The 19871-nt window shown below is 35.8% G+C and overlaps 1 protein-coding gene across 1 annotated transcript in view; it reads right to left on the bottom strand.

The window, feature by feature from the left end:
• Nucleotides 1-7427: 7427 nt before the first annotated feature.
• LOC140158795 (neuronal acetylcholine receptor subunit alpha-10-like) overlaps nucleotides 7428-19871 on the bottom strand; it is a 169138-nt gene continuing 156694 nt past the window's right edge. Inside the window, 5 exon segments of the mRNA XM_072182013.1 lie at nucleotides 7428-10438; nucleotides 11302-11431; nucleotides 15418-15602; nucleotides 15605-15760; nucleotides 15763-15821. Coding sequence (XP_072038114.1) covers nucleotides 9891-10438; nucleotides 11302-11431; nucleotides 15418-15602; nucleotides 15605-15760; nucleotides 15763-15821 — 1078 coding nt within the window. The 3' untranslated portion in view covers nucleotides 7428-9890.

Genomic DNA, 19871 nt, shown 5'->3' on the forward strand with positions numbered 1-19871 from the left:
ATAAAGCGGCCCAATGTGGCGCGGCAGAAAATGATGCAGGAGGAAGCTGAGACAAGAATACCAAAAGGGAGGAAGTAAAGAGGAGAAAGAACAATACAACATAAACTATAATGAAAAGAATTCCAGAGCCTCAACCACAACCCCACTATAGTACTAAAACACTTTCCCCATCCGCCCTTTAGATAGGCAGAGAAGAATATGCTACTAGCGGCAACGGATTTGAAACTAAATACATGTGTGCTATCATCAGTAGACAGCAGAATTTAACGTTGCACCATTATAGAGTGATCGTTCTGAGATGACATGACCTAGTAGACCCATGTAACTGCCTTGACAAAGCTTTCAAGATAGATGTCAATTAAATCAGCATCCATGTCATGAAATGAGCAGGGAGTAGATACTTAGTTTTACGCATTTTTACAAGTTTAAAAAAGATCACAGTTTGCTTAAGTTTTACTCACTACAACACGCGAAAGGTCCCCAGTTCGATTCTGGGCGGAAACAAGCCGAATTACTTTTTGTTGCACAACTCTAATATTTTCTTTCCACAATAATATTTCCAGATTTCATCATTTAGTCAAAAATGTGTGTCCCTTCAAAATATAAAACAGACAGTCCCTAAGTTGTTGTTGTTGTTGTTGTTTTTTGTTTGTTGTTTTGTCACATAGCATTCAATAATTATCATTCTGGCAGTATATGCCCAGTCAGTTTGTAATTGCTGCATTATTTCTGCTTAAGTGATCTTGAATAGATAGCTTTTTTGATATCCAAATCTACTGTCCTTTTTAAGGACAATTGTAACATATTATCATACACAACCTTTTAATATATTTTTCCTGAATCTATTTATTTAATTTCCTAACTGACACACAGTACACAGTTTACAAAATGGGCTTGTTTATGTCGGGTTTTTTATCTTTCTTTCGCTCTTTCCTTTGTTATTTCTTTCTTTCCTTCCTTATTCTTCTTTCTTTCTTATTTTTTTCCTCAGTTGCCCTCCAAACAACTTAACTTGATACGCAATTATTTTAAGCAATCATCGGTAAGAGAGCATCCGATTGTGATTCGTCTGCATGACTAAAATATATAATAGCAATGGAACAAATCGGCCAATGTGGCGCCGTAAGAAAATGATACAGGAGGATGTAAAGAGAAGAATGAACAAGACAACATAAACTATAATGAAAAGAATTTCGGAGCCCCACCCACAACCCCATTATAATACTAAAACACTTCCCCGCCCGACCTGGATTTTTCTTTAGATAGACAGAGAAGATCTTCTCTGAATTATGCTACTACTAGCAACAACAGATTTGAAACTAATACATGTGTGCTATCATCAGTAGATAGCAAATATAATGAATTGTTTGTACATGTTGTAAGTTTATTTTGGTTTGGGTTTTCCACTATGAAGACCCGGTGAATGCTTTTAAAGCAAATGATTGCAAAATTACAATTACAAAAATCAAGAACGACATTCAAAGTTTTCATGGAGGGTTAAAAATGTTTTATTGTTCACATCAAAACTTGTTAGCAGAAACACAGAACTTAAAATCTACATATATCCTGATGATAATAAACAGGACAATGAAATCAAGATCTCTATTTTCACCATAAATGTACAAATGAAATGAAATTATCTTAGACCCTAGAGTACAAAAGCATGTTATTTCAATAGAAAGCGACATCTATTTATTTTATAACAACACTTGTCTTTTTTAAATAGTAAACACATGAAACATTGTTGTGAAAAAGTCTTTCTAGTTATTTTCACTTTAGAATTGGAGACTTATAGGTAACATAAGTGGTATTTATAATGTTCTCTACAGGAAAGGAATCATAAAAAAGTATTTGATAGTACAAATATGTTTTGTTTAAGAGTGACACTCTGAATAAATTGCGCATGAGTTGCTTCGACAATTGACAATTTCATGATGCAGTCATGTCTACAGTAGAATTCATCTCGACCTTTGCAGGACTTAAACCCCATTAAAAGCTATTAAACCAAGATAACACTCATTGAAGCAGCTCAACTGATTATATCAGATCTTCTCTGGTTGTGCACAAGTTTCTGTTTTGAATGTGCGACATCGCAATAAAGCTGGTATTATAGCTTCAGTTGGTTAACCGATTACAAAGGAAACGAAAGGAAACAATGGTATGTGTACCTTTGTTAACGAAATGAGACAAAGACCTGCTTTTTGTTAACCAGCATTCTTCAAAATGAGCAACATAATGATTGTTGACTTAACACGGTTTGGAAATAATTTCTTCATATTTTTGGTGTTATCTGTCGTTTACATATCCTTCCTAAAACACAAAAGTGCGACCCTCTCAAAACATCTAAATTAGCTAAAAATTTAGGACATGTTACAAAACTTTATTTTCTAGAACCTATTTAGAATAATTTAAATGTAGCTTTTACCGTTTTTTTGTGGCATCCTTCAGAAGTGAGCGGTCCGATACCAATATTTTCGGTCAAATCTCCATTCAATTAACACGGGGAGTTGGCTAGCTATGCCTTGCCCTCACACATATTTTACAAAAGTGCGACCATTTCTGAACATCTAACCTAGCTGTAATTTTAGGTCATGTTAGAGAAATATATTTGCTAGAAGTTTTGGAGAATAAATAAAATATTGGCTGGTTATTTTTCACACAGTGATGTTAACTAGGCAAGTGTCCATTCTCCCAACATACATCATTTGTAGAGGTCACGCGTCAATGGTGAGAGCACTGTGTATTGTGTATAGGAAAACGGACAGTAACTGCAGTATGTGTATCTTTGCCAACAACACATTTCGTCACTTCTGTTTCGTACTTACGCACCCGGTGTTCCATATAACGCATGACCTACATTTCACGTCAATTAGGTCGATTCACAATACGATGCGCCTCCATCGTTTGTTGGGGGAGAGGTCAAAATACGCAGTGCATAATGTCGACATCCAAAGCCCGCGTGATACGAATACCATAGGAACGTAATGTCAGTGTGTGTTTAAATGTCAATATAATGATGTTACACACGAAAACAGTAATTTATAATTCTAGTAGATCCATTTTCTATCTATTGATCATACGGAATCCTTCGTGGAGCCGTTTTCAACATTATTATTATCACACTCACGTGAAAATCTAATGGTCTCTAATGGCGATGTCGACCCTGAAGGTCAAAAATTGCAATAGCAAGAGCAACCGCTGGTGGCGCATCGTATTGTGAATAGCGAGAAATTGCATTTGTGTAACAGATCGACATTTCGCGTACAATGTACAATTCCGAACATCTTATCAGAAGGGTGAGTTCATGAAGACCTAAGATACATAGTTCGCCATTTTATAATTATTTACGCATGGTTCTTGTTTGTTAATGTTTCCACGGATAGTCTGTGCCCGAGTCTGTGGCTACTCTAAGAGCACCTTGGACCATGCGCAAAGAATAATTGACATACATACTAAATCAGAAGATGATTAAACGTAATGCGTAGATATCTCAAACTCACCGTCATATTGGATAGATCTACCAAAGAATAGTTTGTAAAGTACCGTAGATATATTTAGTAATTGGCAATCGGGAACATTTTAACAAAATGTTTTACCAACCGGTATAACAACACGTGAACAATATTTGGAGATAGTGCCTGGGTACCCTAATCTACTAAACATGTAACGTTGCCCTATGAACTCTAACCCTCTTGTAATATGGCGCCTATTATCTAGACCTAAGATACTTGTTCTTAAATTGTGATGTAATTCCAGTCACCCTTCCCATAACTAAAAGTTCCCTGATCTTATCTTTCTTGCTACATATATATACGTCGCAGGGATGTAAGAGTTCACATAACCCTATCCTAGCTGCTACATACACAACCAAATTGATAAATCCATGCTCTTACATGTTCTAGTAACATGTTATGTAAATTATCTGACATGCCTGACATATTTCTTAAGCAACGCAATGGTCCGCTTTCTCAAAGCTTGGCTAGTGATAAGGCTTCCTAAGTCAGCCGGCTAGCCCTATCAATGTGGATCCATTTTATTGATTTATCTTTCTAAGTGATGTACGATGTGAAATTGTAAGCACTGGTATAGGACTAATTGGGCTAAAGCCTGATGGCCTAAGAAGCCTGAACACTAGCCATGCTTCAAGAAACCGGCCCAATAACTCTTCGGAAGTGTAACAACTGATTAAAAAATAACACCTTTAAAATATCCCGATATACAGTAAATATTATTGATTTCTTATATCGCCCATGACTTAAGTAAGACTCCTGGATTTTATACGGGGCTCATCTCCCAGATAACCGCGCGAGAATATTCTAGAGTCAAACGCTTTCTGAATTCCAGCGTTACATTTTTCTTGGTAGAGCAGTGAACCATTATCACATAAAGTAGTGATTGCTTCAACTAGATTCTTTAATAAACATCTCAAAAATCTATGTCAGGCATGTCAGAGAAAAACATGTGCTTTTCTTTCGGAAAACCCCGCCGAATTAAATGAACAAAAAACGGGAAATGCGGGGAGAAATGGGCGAGTTGTCTGCTCAAAAACATAGACATACTCGCCGGTAATGCATTTGCATTCTTGGAACGTGGATAGTGTGGTCTTTATAAAAATACGGGCGATTCTATAGCTGCTAATTGGTTTCCAAATTTCAGCACTTTCTTACAATGGACTAAAATAGCAATTTAAATGTAACAGAGAATGCATGGATGCCATCATATTTTCAGTGGTTTAGTAACTCATAACTATGGTAAAGAAATATAAGCCACATTACAGAAGCAAGATGGGTCACATTATCACACTTAACATGTTTTCTACTACAGGGTAGAATTCACATGGTTTTTTCAAAAGTCTTAACCCAAATGGGAATTTTCAATTTATGCAGCCTCATTAATCTATTGTCCTGCTTGATACATCGCAATTGTATTGATTTCCGTTTATGGGTGGATTGCACCACAAATAACCGAAAAAATAAAGGATTTAGCCGTCCACTTACGAATTACGTGCGCTTAGCTTACCTAATCCCGCGGGGTGTATGTACACGTGTACAACGGCGATTTGTCCGTACACTGGCGACGCAACTGCGTAAGCCCACTGATTCGAATATCGTTACTCTCAACTTGAGACGAGCGAGACACACTGTATGCATTTTGATTTCTCAGCATCACAAACATTCTCTAACTCAATCTTAGAATCCAATAGAGAAACCAAAACCGGGAAATAAAAGTATTGTTATGCAGAACCACAGACTTGAAATGACTTATTCGCCCATTGCACCGTTCCGCCATATATGCGCGAAGAACCTCGATTTTGGGGTCCACATGCGTCTACAATTTGGTCCTATAGCGCTATTGGTGCCCGATAAGTACCGATGGCTTTTTTTTATCGTACCCTGAACATTTGCACAGTGCTTTCGTTTTTATTTAAATGAAAAACAATAACAGTATGCAAATGTTAATTATTATGCTTAACACAATTTATTACATCTCCAGGATGTGATGTTAAGAGGCATCGGTACCTCACCGGGCACAGATAGCTCTATAGGACCAAATTCGATGTGGTGCCTCAGTCAGAGTTTGATGAATACTGCATGGGAGTTACATGATGACGAGAAGTGCACATAAACAAATCTAGACTTAACCAGGCATCATCGCCACTTAGTAAGGACATGGTCGCATAGCTTTAACATTATTGCCGCACACAAGTTTAAATTGGACAGTAACTATATCTGAGGAAGGACACAAAAAACCGGTGAGTTTTGTATTGGACTGACACGCGCCAACCTGACTCTTTAGCACTTCACGCTTTAGATATAAAAAGAATATTAAAATCGTATTTAATATATCATTCTAGGAAATACAGTTCAAAATAAAATGGCACATGTAAGCATATGAATAATAATAATTATATTAGAAGAATTATAGCAAGAAAGACCTGTCTTGGTAAAGCAAGATAATCTACCACACAACTAGAGTCATTCGACATGACATTACGATTTGTAATAACCTAATGTAATAGTCTGGTCAATAGTGTCATTTCAACAATAATCATTATCTATACATGTATTTATACAATAAACACATAACTGGATAGAAGTTACAATACAAGGGACCTGCCCTGATTTGAAAGATAAAAATAACATAAAATGTACAACCACGTGTATATTTATTACAGTTTACAAATCTGCTTTTACTTTTGTATATTACAACTATGTAACTCTGTGGAGCTATTTTCGGTTATTCCTGACCTATGACCTAGTCTAGTTGTTTCTATACTTATCCGGACTAAGTATGTAACAAACATGGTTGCATACTCAATGCGCCGCTGATTTTTAACCGAAGTCAAAACTGTAAACCATTATTTGAAAAGAAAATCGTATCTTACACGATCACGATTAAAAGTCTAGCCATATAAAGTATTTTTTATGATTGGCCCTTCCTGCCGTTGATAGCGTTTTAGTTCAGACCGGAATGAGCAAAGCGGGAAAACTGAAAGCGAGAGGAAAGATTTTAATAATATTTTTACAGTATGCAAATTTAATTTGCTAGGTAACTGTAAGGACTATCTAACTGCAAAGTGGGACGTATGTAGTACAAGTACAAGAATATAAGCAATTTACGTTTAGCGCTTTGCTAATTTCAATCTGCAGAATTAGAGCTCATATTAATTTTTCAAAAAATGTAATCAACTTTAATTAGGCAGATTAAAATTATCATAAAATTAACTTTATGAAAATTAACTTCAAATACTGTAAAAATGTAATTAAAATCCTTTACTTTAGTTTTCCGCTTCGCTAATTCCGGCCTGATTGGAGTTAGCCAAAACGCCATCAACGTTTGAAGGATCCATTTGATTGAATTTATAGTTGATGCTAGCCTTGTCTAAGGCTCTCTAAGTTTTCGTCTCTCATGATCAGCACAACCCAATGACCGTAAATGTCGAACAAATGACCTTGGAGTCATCGAGCATGTTGGCCTACGGTCTCTCGTAGACTCAACTAAAGTTCAGTTGTTCAATATTTCCGCACGACCATTGGAGAGAAGAGAGAAGAGTGGGAGGTCCTTGGGCAAGGCAGAAAGCGTATTTTGGAATCTGAACTCGTACGACATGTACAACTTACGGTTGCTGTAGCCTGTATGTATGTATTTTTACAAAACAGATATTAACATAAACTGCCTTCTGTGTTATATTTCACATAATTCAAGTGCCTTCCACTTCAAATATATTTTGCCACAACATCAATTTTGTCATGAACAATAAAATTCTTACTTCATCAAACCGTAATGTTATTGTCTCATCCATATCACCTGAGACTTACGACGCCGAGTATTTACGGCGGCCAGAAGTCCTGCAAAGGACCAGAGGACCTATTACCGATTACCTAGTACCTATTACGATGAATGTGTCGTCAGCATAACTATAACAGCTTCAATTGCATTTTCTATTGAAGTTTCAGAAACTTGAGTAAGAAATAAAGGCGAGAAATCATTTTAATCAGAATGAATAATCGGACAAAAAATACAAACTTTTTCTTTAATTATTATGTCCATGCTAATTGTACCAAGAAAGTTTCATCTTTTGGAGTAAAAACTACATTTCACATAAGAAATGAATAAGAGACTTGGAATCCTTAGTGACATATGTTATAAAAAAAATGTGACCCGATAAAGCAAAATGAGGACAGTTGTTCCGCTCAAATCATTTATAATGCATTGCAATGGCTAATCCGACCATTTTTCTATTGCTCTATCACGAGGATTGATTGACAACTTTGATTGACAGGCTTATTGACAATTAACGATACCAAAACGGCTAAACGATACCAAAACGGCTAAGTGTTTTTGTTCGTATCTTTGTCTTTTGTTTGAGTTACAAAACGAAAGCATAATACTGCTCAGATACAGAAACTACAAAGTAATGCAATGTATGTTGACAAAGAGACGAACGAACTAATTACGAAAACCAAATCAAAGAATTGCACCGAACCAATGTCGTCAAAGTTATTTTTGAGTTGTGAGCTGATTTACTATTCAAATCGTGTTCTTTATTGTTTAACTACCAACTATAACTTCGACTTCTTTAAATCTGAATATTTATTTTTACGACAATGTCTTCATTTGACTTGATTGGGTCACAAATAGCGTACACATAAACATGATCGTTGTGGTGGAGCAAATACCCTGAAAAGAAAAGGGAAGCATTTGGTTCTCTATCTGGAAAGATTTACAAGCATTTGCAATGCTCAACCAGATATAAATATCGTGCATGTTTGCCGGGAATTACTTTCATTAGACTTTACCAAAAAACATCAACGCTGACATTTAAAAATTACAATCTCTTACAGCTGATACAAATCCAACTTGCGGCCTTTGCGGAAGTTCTATGTTTAAGCACTGCGTAACAAGAAACAATACGGTTCTCTGATGATGGAAACAGAGATTTACTTCTGACTTTTAAATATAACTTGAATATACAGTAAGTATTAATTCAGCCGGCATTTTTTATTCAAATTTCTTTCATTAAGCTTAAATATTTAACGTACAATTTGGTCCATTTTGCAACAACACATAACTATTTAAAATCGATGAATATTAATTGAAAACAAGCGTAGATTCAATTAAGTATCATTATTTGACACAGGCATATAGACACGGCAACACATACTTACACAGCAAGTCTCATTCTCTATGAGGTACCAATAGCAAATATAATAGGAATCCCCAGATGTTCACATTTGCATCAACTACCCGTGGGTTTTCTAAGTACAACATGGCACAAACCATGTTCACTTCAAAGGTACTCTGAAGCTAATCCAGGGAACGCTTGGAAATGCCCTTATCCTGTGTAAAATCACTAAAGGTACCCCATATAGAGTAGAGATTTTGTGGTGTAAAAATATATACTTATATCGGAATATAGTATTGTAGTAGGTGGCTTTGGTATATATACTTTTATTAACAAATAACGCCGACTTCTACTAATTTTACATGTACACATTCTTGCATAGAGCCGGAAAAGAATCAAGTATATTACACAGAAATCTATGAGCGAAAAAGAAACATTTTGATACAAGACTGCATTTTTGATACAGCTGAGCCTATTATTATAGACCTGACCGTTATTACCAAAATTGAATATCTATTTTCATTTTCTTATAAAAAGATGTATTTTTTATATGATAAGTTACATATCATTAATACACGACCATAACAATAAATCTTTGACTTTAGAATTATGAGATTCAAACTTTTCACCTTAATGTTCATATCCCGGGTTCATATTGACCTCGAAAAAAAATAGTAAGGGTATCATTTTGGTAAAAGTTAAAATCTCCCTGTGGAGTATTTCACAGTCTTTTTGGTATTCTTAATAACTACATGTATTACCATTCATTGTGGGCATGACAAAATAGCATCTTTGATTATTACGAATTTTATACCTCAACATGATATATTGCAGAACATTTTCCATCTTGATCAAATATGCAATCTGACGCCATGTTGAATGCACCCTCGTTTGAAGGCCACCATTTTAAAACTATAATTATCATAGTTCTTCTCACCCCGAAACACTAATGTAATGGGTGTGATTCAATACTCTACTTTATAGCACATGTTGTAATGAGAGCAACTCGGGCATAACGTCGGTTTGTACTAAAGATGTGTAGTCTTCATTCCCGGTATACGCCTAAATAGGTTTGTTTTCTTTCCGGGTCAGAGTTGAAAGAGCGGATCGCCAACCGGATGTACACTATGATCTTTACCAAATGCTTCTCTAGAACACGACCTGATTTTTCATAGCAATAAAGAACCCATAGGCTCCTCAATATTATATACACATTACACACACATAAAATCACTCGTTGGCGTATTATTATGTGTTCGTTTCATTATATCTTGACATGATATGCAGCCATCATAAGCGTTATTAGTGTAACACACACTGACAATCCAAGAAAAAGAATCATAAGAAATCGATCCAATACCATGGCTAATTCTTTCCATTCTTGCGCACACTTGTTACTGTCTGTCGCGTTTGTTTGACGTTTTGAAATAAAAGTTATGTTCTTACTTATTTTGTCCATATATTGCTCAATTAGTGAGTCCTGCATCTGCCTTTCTCGCAAAGTAATGGCTTTATCTGGCTCATTACCGTCCATAATGTCCTCAATGGCATCATCACCTTCAAATATTGGATTCAGTACTCCAATTGGTGGCGGGCATGAAATCTCATTGTCTTTTGCGTCTAATTCCATTTGTCTGGAAGACAAAGAAATGTTGTCCCTGACACCTAATACCCATGCCATTTTGACTAGAATCAGACTATGTAACCATTTAGGTACTTTGGTACTATCTCCTCTGTGGTGTATATTGATGATGACAACAGTCATGGCTGCGCAGAAACCTACTAATACTATAATAACAGCGTAGTATATACCTGTAAGAGAAAACAAAATAAAAGTGTGTTAGGCGTGTAAAGTGAGCTGAGGCCGTGTGGGTTGACATTTTTCAAAGCCATTTTTGATTATTTGCACAGATCAAATGAGGTAAGAAAAAATATCTGAATGAATGAATGAATGAATGAATGAATGAATGAATGAATGAATGAATGAATGAATGAATGAATATGCTACTCTTTTTTACCAGTCATGTTTCTTGTTGTACAGAGGCCAAAGATGAATCGTTTTCACAGATCTGCCTACTTTGTTTTGAAATTATGAGCGGTGATAAACATGTGGTAGATTAAAAGAGTTTTTAAAGTTTTTACATAGCCGTCAATCTTTAGTCAATCCTAATTCTCAATATGAGTTTTCACTGATAAAAATCGAAATAAGTTTAAGAAATAAACAACCCAAATATTATGTGCATGGCAATCAAAGTAAATAACAAAGGACATCAGAGAGCGGACATGGAGGCGGCGACAAAAAAGAGAATAGCTCTCCACCGTTGATTCACCTCGACTCATATTTCAAAGGTGGTCAAGTAGAAATCCACTTCAGCGAAACGTTCTTTGCTATCCCCTCGTTCATTCTATGATATACTGGTACCTTAGGGACCAGATCGGTTTTACCTCCTATTTTCTCAACTACTAGTCAAAGGTTTCTTCAATGAAGACTGCAGTTTTTTGTAATAATATGAAAAGGTTGATTAAAACTAGTGTAACTTGTAAGGATACTTATGTTGTATATCGCATTACCAAATGATCGAGACGAACTCAATCCGGCGTGAGGCGTAGTACAAGCCTAGGTGTACCTTAGAAATATAAGATATACTTCAAAGAATACTTATACTAGTACTTACTAAGATAAGGAAGCACTTCTGAAGTAGGCGGCATAGTATCAGCAACGAGCAATAAGAACACAGTAAGTGACAACAGAATGGTTATGGTGAGTGCTACCTTTTCGCCTGCGCCTGATGGTAGGTAGAAACCCTGAAAGAAAATAAAACATTCATATTTAATCTTGTATTCTATATATAATCAACATAGGAGTGACCAGATGGAATAAGATATGAAGGATTTGATAGATTAATTACCAGAGCATGGTAACATGAATATGGGCAAGGCAGTCCTCCTTCATGTCAAGAAAATATTAGCTGTAACTAGCTATCCTAAAATTTAGGGAAAACTATCCAATGGCAAACCTTCAATGCGTTTTATCCATTTATCCTTTCAACTATTTTAATTCTCTAAACTTGTTCCTCTCATGTTTTGGCTAGAATGTCACGTACAAGTGGTCTTACGAGTAACATAGTCCGATTTACGACACGTGTCTATCTTGCATGATGTAACTCGCAAAGGGCAAGGATACTTATCTACAAACCATATGATGCAATTATAATACAAAATGTGAATCTGAATATCGTCCATTAAAGTCGGGTAGACATAGTGGATGAAATGACTTTTGAAAAAAGATGTTGATATGGTATAAAATAATGTATCATATCATGACCTTAATGGTTCGAATTTGAACGTCAATATTGTCTAAAGAAGCACAACCAAAAGTACTGTTCTGAAAGATATTAAGATACGGTTTTATTTCTTTCTTCTTTTTCCCAATTCCACGGAGGAACATCATCGTAGTTAGATATTAACTCGTAAACAAGATACTTGTCTTTTCTTTACAATAAGGAAGTATTACCAATGGTAATTTTAAAATGTCATACAGTATATTTATGATATAGATGCTTGCAATTTAAAAGCTTTCAACATCGTACTACTTACAAAGAAGGGCAATGTCCTCGTATGTAGCATCCTTAAACAAGATTGGCGCAAATAGAAGCACGTACGTTTCACGTAACAAGGTGAAAAGACGCTTTCTATTGTACACGTATTCGTAGCAATGTCAGCCCTTATGACCGACAATTATGAGGATATTGGCTTTATTGGATATCTAATGCGTCAGCATGTCGGTCATTCTCCTACGGCTGACATTGATTACTAATACTTCTAATTCTAAGCATGATAAGAGTATTTCAACCAGATTTGATAATTTGGTTGATTGTAACGATTCTTTGCTTTCAAATTACCAAACCACACCGAACCGTTGCAAGGCAAATATAGGACTAGTATAAACCAAACGCCCCACGTGGCTTCGGAATAGAACGTTAAGTTACCAAAATAACGAAATTATTATATGGGCAATTTGTACGCATATAATTTCTCTTGAATATTAGATTACATGGACTGTCTCAGAATCAACGCAACACGTTTTGTTTGAAAACAAAGGACCATTCAAAAATGTGGAATTGAGTTGTAGGCCATATCTATTTATTTTATTTTGTTATTTATTTATTTATTTATTTATTTATTTATTTATTTATTTATTTATTTATTTATTTATTTATTTATTTCATCGTAAAAGCAATGACAATGGTAGCGACAAATAACTTATTTTGCTACGAATATGTAGTCATAATTTAGTAAAATTACCAAGCTACAAGTATAGTAAAACTGAATAGAAAAAGTTTTTAAAATATGGAAATATTGATATAGCGTGGTACCGCTCTCAAAAATTATTCCGTATTAAGTGCAGTGCAACATTTTGCCATTCACCGGAATACTAAAATATCCAACTCATTTATATTCATGATCCCTAGATTCTATTAGATATCAAGTTTGTTGACCTTTATGATTCTCATGTATTTTTATTGGCAATCTGTGTAACGTGTGATAAAATCTTGACAGAGGCTGTTCGATTTTGTACTTGTTTCGAGTGCAGGTTGTCAATTTTTGCAAGTGAAAACTTACAAGCTATTTACAAAGAAGGGCAATGTCCTCTTATGTAGCATCCTTTAACAATATTGGCGCAAATAGAAGCACGTACGTTTCACGTAACAATGTGAAAAGCCGCTTTCTATTGTACATGTATTCGTAGCAATGTCAGCCCTTATGACCGACACTTATGAGGATATTGGCTTTATTGGATATCTAATGCGTCAGTATTTCGGCCATTCTCTTACGGCTGACATTGATTTCTAATACTTAGCATGATATGAGTATTTGAACAAGATTTGATAATTGTACAGATTCTTTGCTTTCAAATTACCAAGAAGCTAATTCAAACCATACCGAACCGTTAAAAATCAAATAGAACCTCAAATATTGTGCTAGTTTAGATGAAAATAATGATGATGGTATCAATGTAATATGTCAAATTTAAACACGTTCGCTATCAATGGCAACATATTCGCCCAAAAATGTATATACCAAACGCCCTCACGCGGCTTCGGAATAGAACATTAAGTTACCAAAATAACGAAATTGTGTACGCATATAATTTTCTTGAAATGTTACATTACAAGGACTGTCTCAGAACAGTGTGGAAACAAAGGATCATTCAAAAACCTGGATTTGAGCTTTTGGCCATATCTATTTATTTTACTTATTTATTTATTTATTTATTTATTTATTTATTTATTTATTTATTTATTTATTTATTTATTTATTTATTTATTTATCTCATCTTACAAGCAATGACAATGGTAGCGATAAATAACATATTTTGTTTCGAATATATAGTCATATGTAAAGTCACCAAGCTACAAGTAAAGTAAAACTGAAAAGAAAAAGCTTTGGAAATATGAAATGGAAATATTGATATAGCGTGGAACCGCTCTTAAAAGCTATTCCATATTAAGTGCAGTGCAACATTTTGCCCAACAATTCACATTCACCGGAATACTAAAAGTCCCTAAAAGTATCCAACTCATTCATATTCATGATCTCTAATGTCTATTAGATATCAAGTTTGTTGACCTTTATGATTCTCATGTATTTTTATTGGCAATCTGTGTAATGTGTGATCAAATCTTGACAGAGGCTGTTCGATTTTTTACTTGTTTCGAGTGCAGATTGTCAAATTTTGCAAGTGAAAACTTACGATGTCATTAAAGCTTTTAGCAAGTACGATGAAATTTTCCATTCCGAAGGAATACTGTAACTCCTACCGAGAACTGGGCGCTATACCTACCCAAATTGTCCACATAACTACTATCATGAAGTTTATAATTGTAAGTGGAATATTGCAAGGGAAGATGTGTGTGCCGTCAACTAAACTGACATTTAGAGAAAAGTTACACGCAAATGCATTACATGTAATTTGTCTTTGGTTAAACTCTTGCAGATAAATACTCTAGACACTGCCTTTTCATGTCAAGAAAGACCAAGCTTAATTCTCTATTTCCGAGCATAAGGAATTCCATGCAAATCGAATAGGTGACGCGATCTCAAATGACGTATGTAACCTTTCAGTTTTCTTGTTTAATTTTTTAGTATTTACCCGATTTATGATCCATTTTTAGGCGACTTCGGAAAAAAATAAATGATCCTCGACGGGTTACTAAAAGTCTCTTTAAACATACTAACCATGCTAACGTGAATAATCACGGACAGCGACATAACATTGCAAGAATACACTACCAGATTCCTATTGCTTTCGACCCCAGAGGTACGCACTGCACGTCTTTGTGAGTCCGGTACCAATCCAGTACCAGTGTGTGTACTATGTGCTCAATAGAGTACCCGCACGGTTACTGTAGGTAACCCTGAAGTCTGGTAGTGTATGTTTAAAGCCTTAATGTACGATCTTATAATATAATGTTTACACGTGTCCCAACTTGCACCTAAATGGAATCGGCCAAATGTGTTGTCTTTGTAGGTCAACAGAGCAAAGTTCGACATATTATCATAATTTAAAAAATTATGATATGTCCTCCCATAGAACTGCATGTTAAATGGTCAAAATAACCAGTGGGTTTTTTTTTCAATTTACCTTTTTGTTTCAACTTAAAATGGACAGCAACCCTTCCGGGCAGTTATAACTAATATTTTTTCAACATTTTGATTAAAGAATAACAAAATTAAAATTTGACGGAAATCGTACATTAAGGCTTTAAGTCATTGGTGCAGCTTCTTACCTGTAATACGATAGAGGCAATGATAACACATGGCAGCACCAAATTGAACATGTAGAAAAGAGAACGTCTTGCCAAAATAACATCATAAGTTACGGTAGGATAAGGCTCGGCACAGCAATTATAATACGATATATCTCTTCTAGCTGGTATCTTCACCATGTCCCATTCCCGGTGGTTACAAAAGTGGTCGTTGCTTTTGTTTCATTTATTGTAAGATTAAGTTGTATACCATGGTAAGTCCAGGAGCCAAATTTAAGAGTGCAGTTCTGCACATCAAAAGGGAAAAACATAGGGTTCATTTCACAGGCGCTCATCATGATGGCGGGTGCTTTCCACGTGACCTTCCGTTACTCCTGACAACACATTTGGTGTTCTTGATTAGATTATTTAAGTTATCATTTGCACTGCGGAAAGAAGGAGAAAAAAATATTATGTTAATAAAGTACGATAAGAAAACACAACCGCAAACATTAACGGTAGGTGACAACATCAATTTTGAATATAGTAGTATCGTTGACCATACTATGCAGTGCTTCTATTTCGCTGTAAGGAAGATATAAATCCCTATTTCAGGCAATCGTCGAGGCGCAGTGTGCCCTGTGAGCTTTCTCATAATTCTAAAATAGTTTGGAGTCTACATGATGCCAGATCTGGTACATGATTGCTAGCAATTATCCATGTACCCTTTAAACTCTTCCAGACATTCTAAGATTGTGTGGAGTGTATTGAATGATGTCAGATCTGCTACATGATTGCTGGCAATGGTCAACAATGGTCAAGGTCAATGTGTCTTTAACGTTTTTCCAGAACTCTAAGATCGTTTGGAGTCTATTGCCTGATGCCAGATCTGGTACATAATTGCTGACAATTGTCGAAGTCTAACATGCCCTTTAGCCTCTTCACAACATTCTAAGATCGTTTGTGGTCTATTGCATGATACCAGACAGATCTGGAACTGGTACCTGATTCTGACTAATGTACCCTTTAACTTTCCCCAAAAATTCTATGATCGTTCAGAGTCTATTGCATGATACCAGATCTGGTACATGATTGCTGGCAATGTGCCCAAAATACCCAGACCCATATAGGGAAAGTAAAAATGTAAGTCTGGTTACATTTCATTATTATAAATAGCAAACTGATACTAGATATCATGTAATTACCTAAAACAACTTATTCCTAAAATGTAATCGGACACCACCTTTTGCTCTGCCTCAATAATTCTTAACACAAGTGCATTTACATCTGCTAGCCAGCTAGTCAGCTTGCCAAGGCACATCTTTGGCAAACACACTCCTTAAACACATAACATCTTATGCCCGCTAAATCCCCTCTGTATTCTATATTACACCGAGTAAGTTATACAGCAGAATGAATGATAACATTTCGGGACATGGCGGGGTGTTTTCCCAACGTGCCCGAGGGACAAAACATGGCATTTACGATAATAGTGAAATTCCAATTTTTTGCTATTAGGAGAACTGCTAGAAGCAGATCTAGCACGTCTTAAGTTTCATATTCTATTCTCTGCTTAATATCGGGTTTCTTTACCAAGTCTACATGTGATTGCACATTGTTCCATGCCAACGCGCTGTACACCCATTTCCGGCATTTTCGGAGTAAAAAACCGTACTCATGAACATACAGCGATACCAGATAAATGCCATGCAGCAATCTGAATCTTGTTCTTTAAACATGAGTATTTGTAAGATGGAAGCGAGCTGTGTAAATAATGTTACCTTTATTGCTTTGGCAACTTGAATTGTGTACGTCATGTTACGTTTAGTGTTTTGCATATTATACATGAAGCTCTATGTTTCATCATGTTCAAGTAGTTAAGTCACCAAATTCAACAATTCTTCACAAAATGTAAAAAAATGTATATTGCGAAATACTGAGACTATGTTGGCACGTTTGTAACTTTTAGAAACATGTTGTGTAATATAGATATGCAATATGATCTTGATTAAAGACAGAATTGCATTTTCAGTCCTGTCGTCTGTTAGCTCTGTCTGTATTGCACAACCTTGAAGAAAGGGTTATATTGGTCTCGCCGCGCCTCGATGTGATGATATTGATGCTAGGTTATGAAACTTATCGTTCGATTTAACATGTCAAATCACTGAAACCTGTCAAAAGTCAAATACAGACTTTTTTTCATATAAATAAATGGTTTAAATTTCCCTTTCCATTTATTTGAAATAAAATATCTGTCATGCAACAGATGAATATAAAAAATACCACAGCAATGCAAAATGTGTACACTGTAAAACACACCATCAAACAGGTTTCAAATGTTTGTTTAATGTTTCCTTTGGTAGATTGAAATAGCTGGTATTTGTTGCCATATACCGTAATACTTATTATTAACGCATCTTTTACGAGCGTTATACATTCCAGCTACGCAGGACAAATTCCATTCATTGTCAGAGGAGGAACGTGTGTGTGAATGCAATGGAGCAAACAGATCTGCAATTAATACAGGCTTGATTTGCTAAGATTTGAACAGAGCACCTGTCACATCAAACCACTCTATAAATACCTCTTCGAATGTGACAGAGATGTCATTGAAGCTGGAACAGAATGCTTTATGAACATTTAAGCTTTTAATAGCCTTCTTCTTAAAGCATTTGATTTGATTCATCCACTGGTGTAATCAATTTCATTATGCTGCATTTCCCTTGAAGTTTTAAGTAATTCTTCATGGCAGTTCCAATAGGAATTTGTTCCATGTCCCTGAGATGACACTTTGACCAGTTTGTCATACAGCCCAGTGTTATATGACCTCGATGGGTAATCAGTTACATCAGATGACCTTGTACGGTCCAGCTTTCCAGAAAGTGACCTTCGTCTGAGGCAATTGGTTATCAAATGTTGACAGTTGGTAACAGGTGTCATGATAGGCAATCAGTTACATCAGATGACCTTGTACAGTCCAGCTTTCCAGAATGTGACCATCACCTGAGGCAATTGGTTATCAAATGTTGACAGTTGGTAACAGGTGTCATGATAGGCAATCAGTTACATCAGATGACCTTGTACAGTCCAGCTTTCCAGAAAGTGACCTTCACCTGAGGCAATTGGTTGTCAAATGTTGACAGTTGGTAACAGGTGTCATGATAGGCAATTAGTTACATCAGATGACCTTGTACAGTCCAGCTTTCCAGAAAGTGACCTCCGTCTGAGGCAATTGCTTGCTGACGGTTGGTAACAGGTGTTATGCTGGAAGCATTTTGGCCATAGTATGCTGGTATAAGTTATTACCCTTTTTTCAGCTAAAACGTTGATAACGTGGGACCGATTTGTTTCAGGCGACTATAGCCTAATGTTAAATTGGCGTACATACCGCACATCACCGAGGATTGATATTAATACCTTTAATAATGTTATTGAGTCTGGCTTCAGTACTATTGCATCTCTAATATTGCAGTATGCGATAATATACGTTTTCAGTTTCTTGATTCTGAACAAAACGGACAAATATCTCATTAAATGTTGCTTGGTCTATACTAAAAGCATCATAATAACCCTCCATAATTCCCGCCATCGTGATGATCAAAGTATAATCAGACGGTATGAAAATAAACCATGTGCATTATGATCATGCATGGTGGCCTACTTTAATTGCTGAATTCATGACCCAACCTATGAGTATCATGGGTAGGTTAAGTTTATAGGGCATAGGTTGGAATCCATAATCTGTTCGTAAATAATTACGATTACTAAAAAACCATCAATCAAGCCCTAATCCATAACGAACACAAAATACGAAATACATTAAACCATATTACATTGTGAGCCGTGTGGATTTCCCCCATGGTTATACATTTAGTCAACTTATTTCGTATTCTATTGCCTGTAGGGCAGATGAAATGGTTATTACTTGGACTACATCTAACTTGCCGATAGACACGTGACGTCATAACTGGGCGTTTATGACATCAGCTGATAAATCGACAGATTGACAGGTTGTTTATTAAATGACTTCATTGCATCCTGGTGGAGTTATTCTTTATTCCACGAAGAAGAAAATCGACTTAGAGGCGTAAAATAACAAGTAGAATACACGCCGGTAAGAAATGTCAGACCACTTAAGCATATATAAATATAACGAAATGTATCAAAATAATGAGGGTAATTTTAGTCAACAATCAGAGACATTAAATAGAGCGTAAACCAGTGTGATATTGGATTTATCCTACAAGGAATTGACTGGATGTGGTAAATCGTCATCATATGCAATTGCATTGCCATTTTTGAGCATCGTGTGCGTTGCTTGCTTAAGATCACTTACAGAACACACAGACGCACCCCTACACACTTAAACACCCAACATACCACCACCCTCGAAAACAAACCACCTCAAATACACACACCCCTGTTTGTAAATACCTCCAAACGAGGACCTCGATTTAACGAGGAGCTAACCGAGGACTCATACACCCGTTTTTAAT

This window comes from Amphiura filiformis, chromosome 8 (assembly GCF_039555335.1).
Source record: "Amphiura filiformis chromosome 8, Afil_fr2py, whole genome shotgun sequence".
In the NCBI taxonomy this organism is placed as follows: domain Eukaryota; kingdom Metazoa; phylum Echinodermata; class Ophiuroidea; order Amphilepidida; family Amphiuridae; genus Amphiura; species Amphiura filiformis.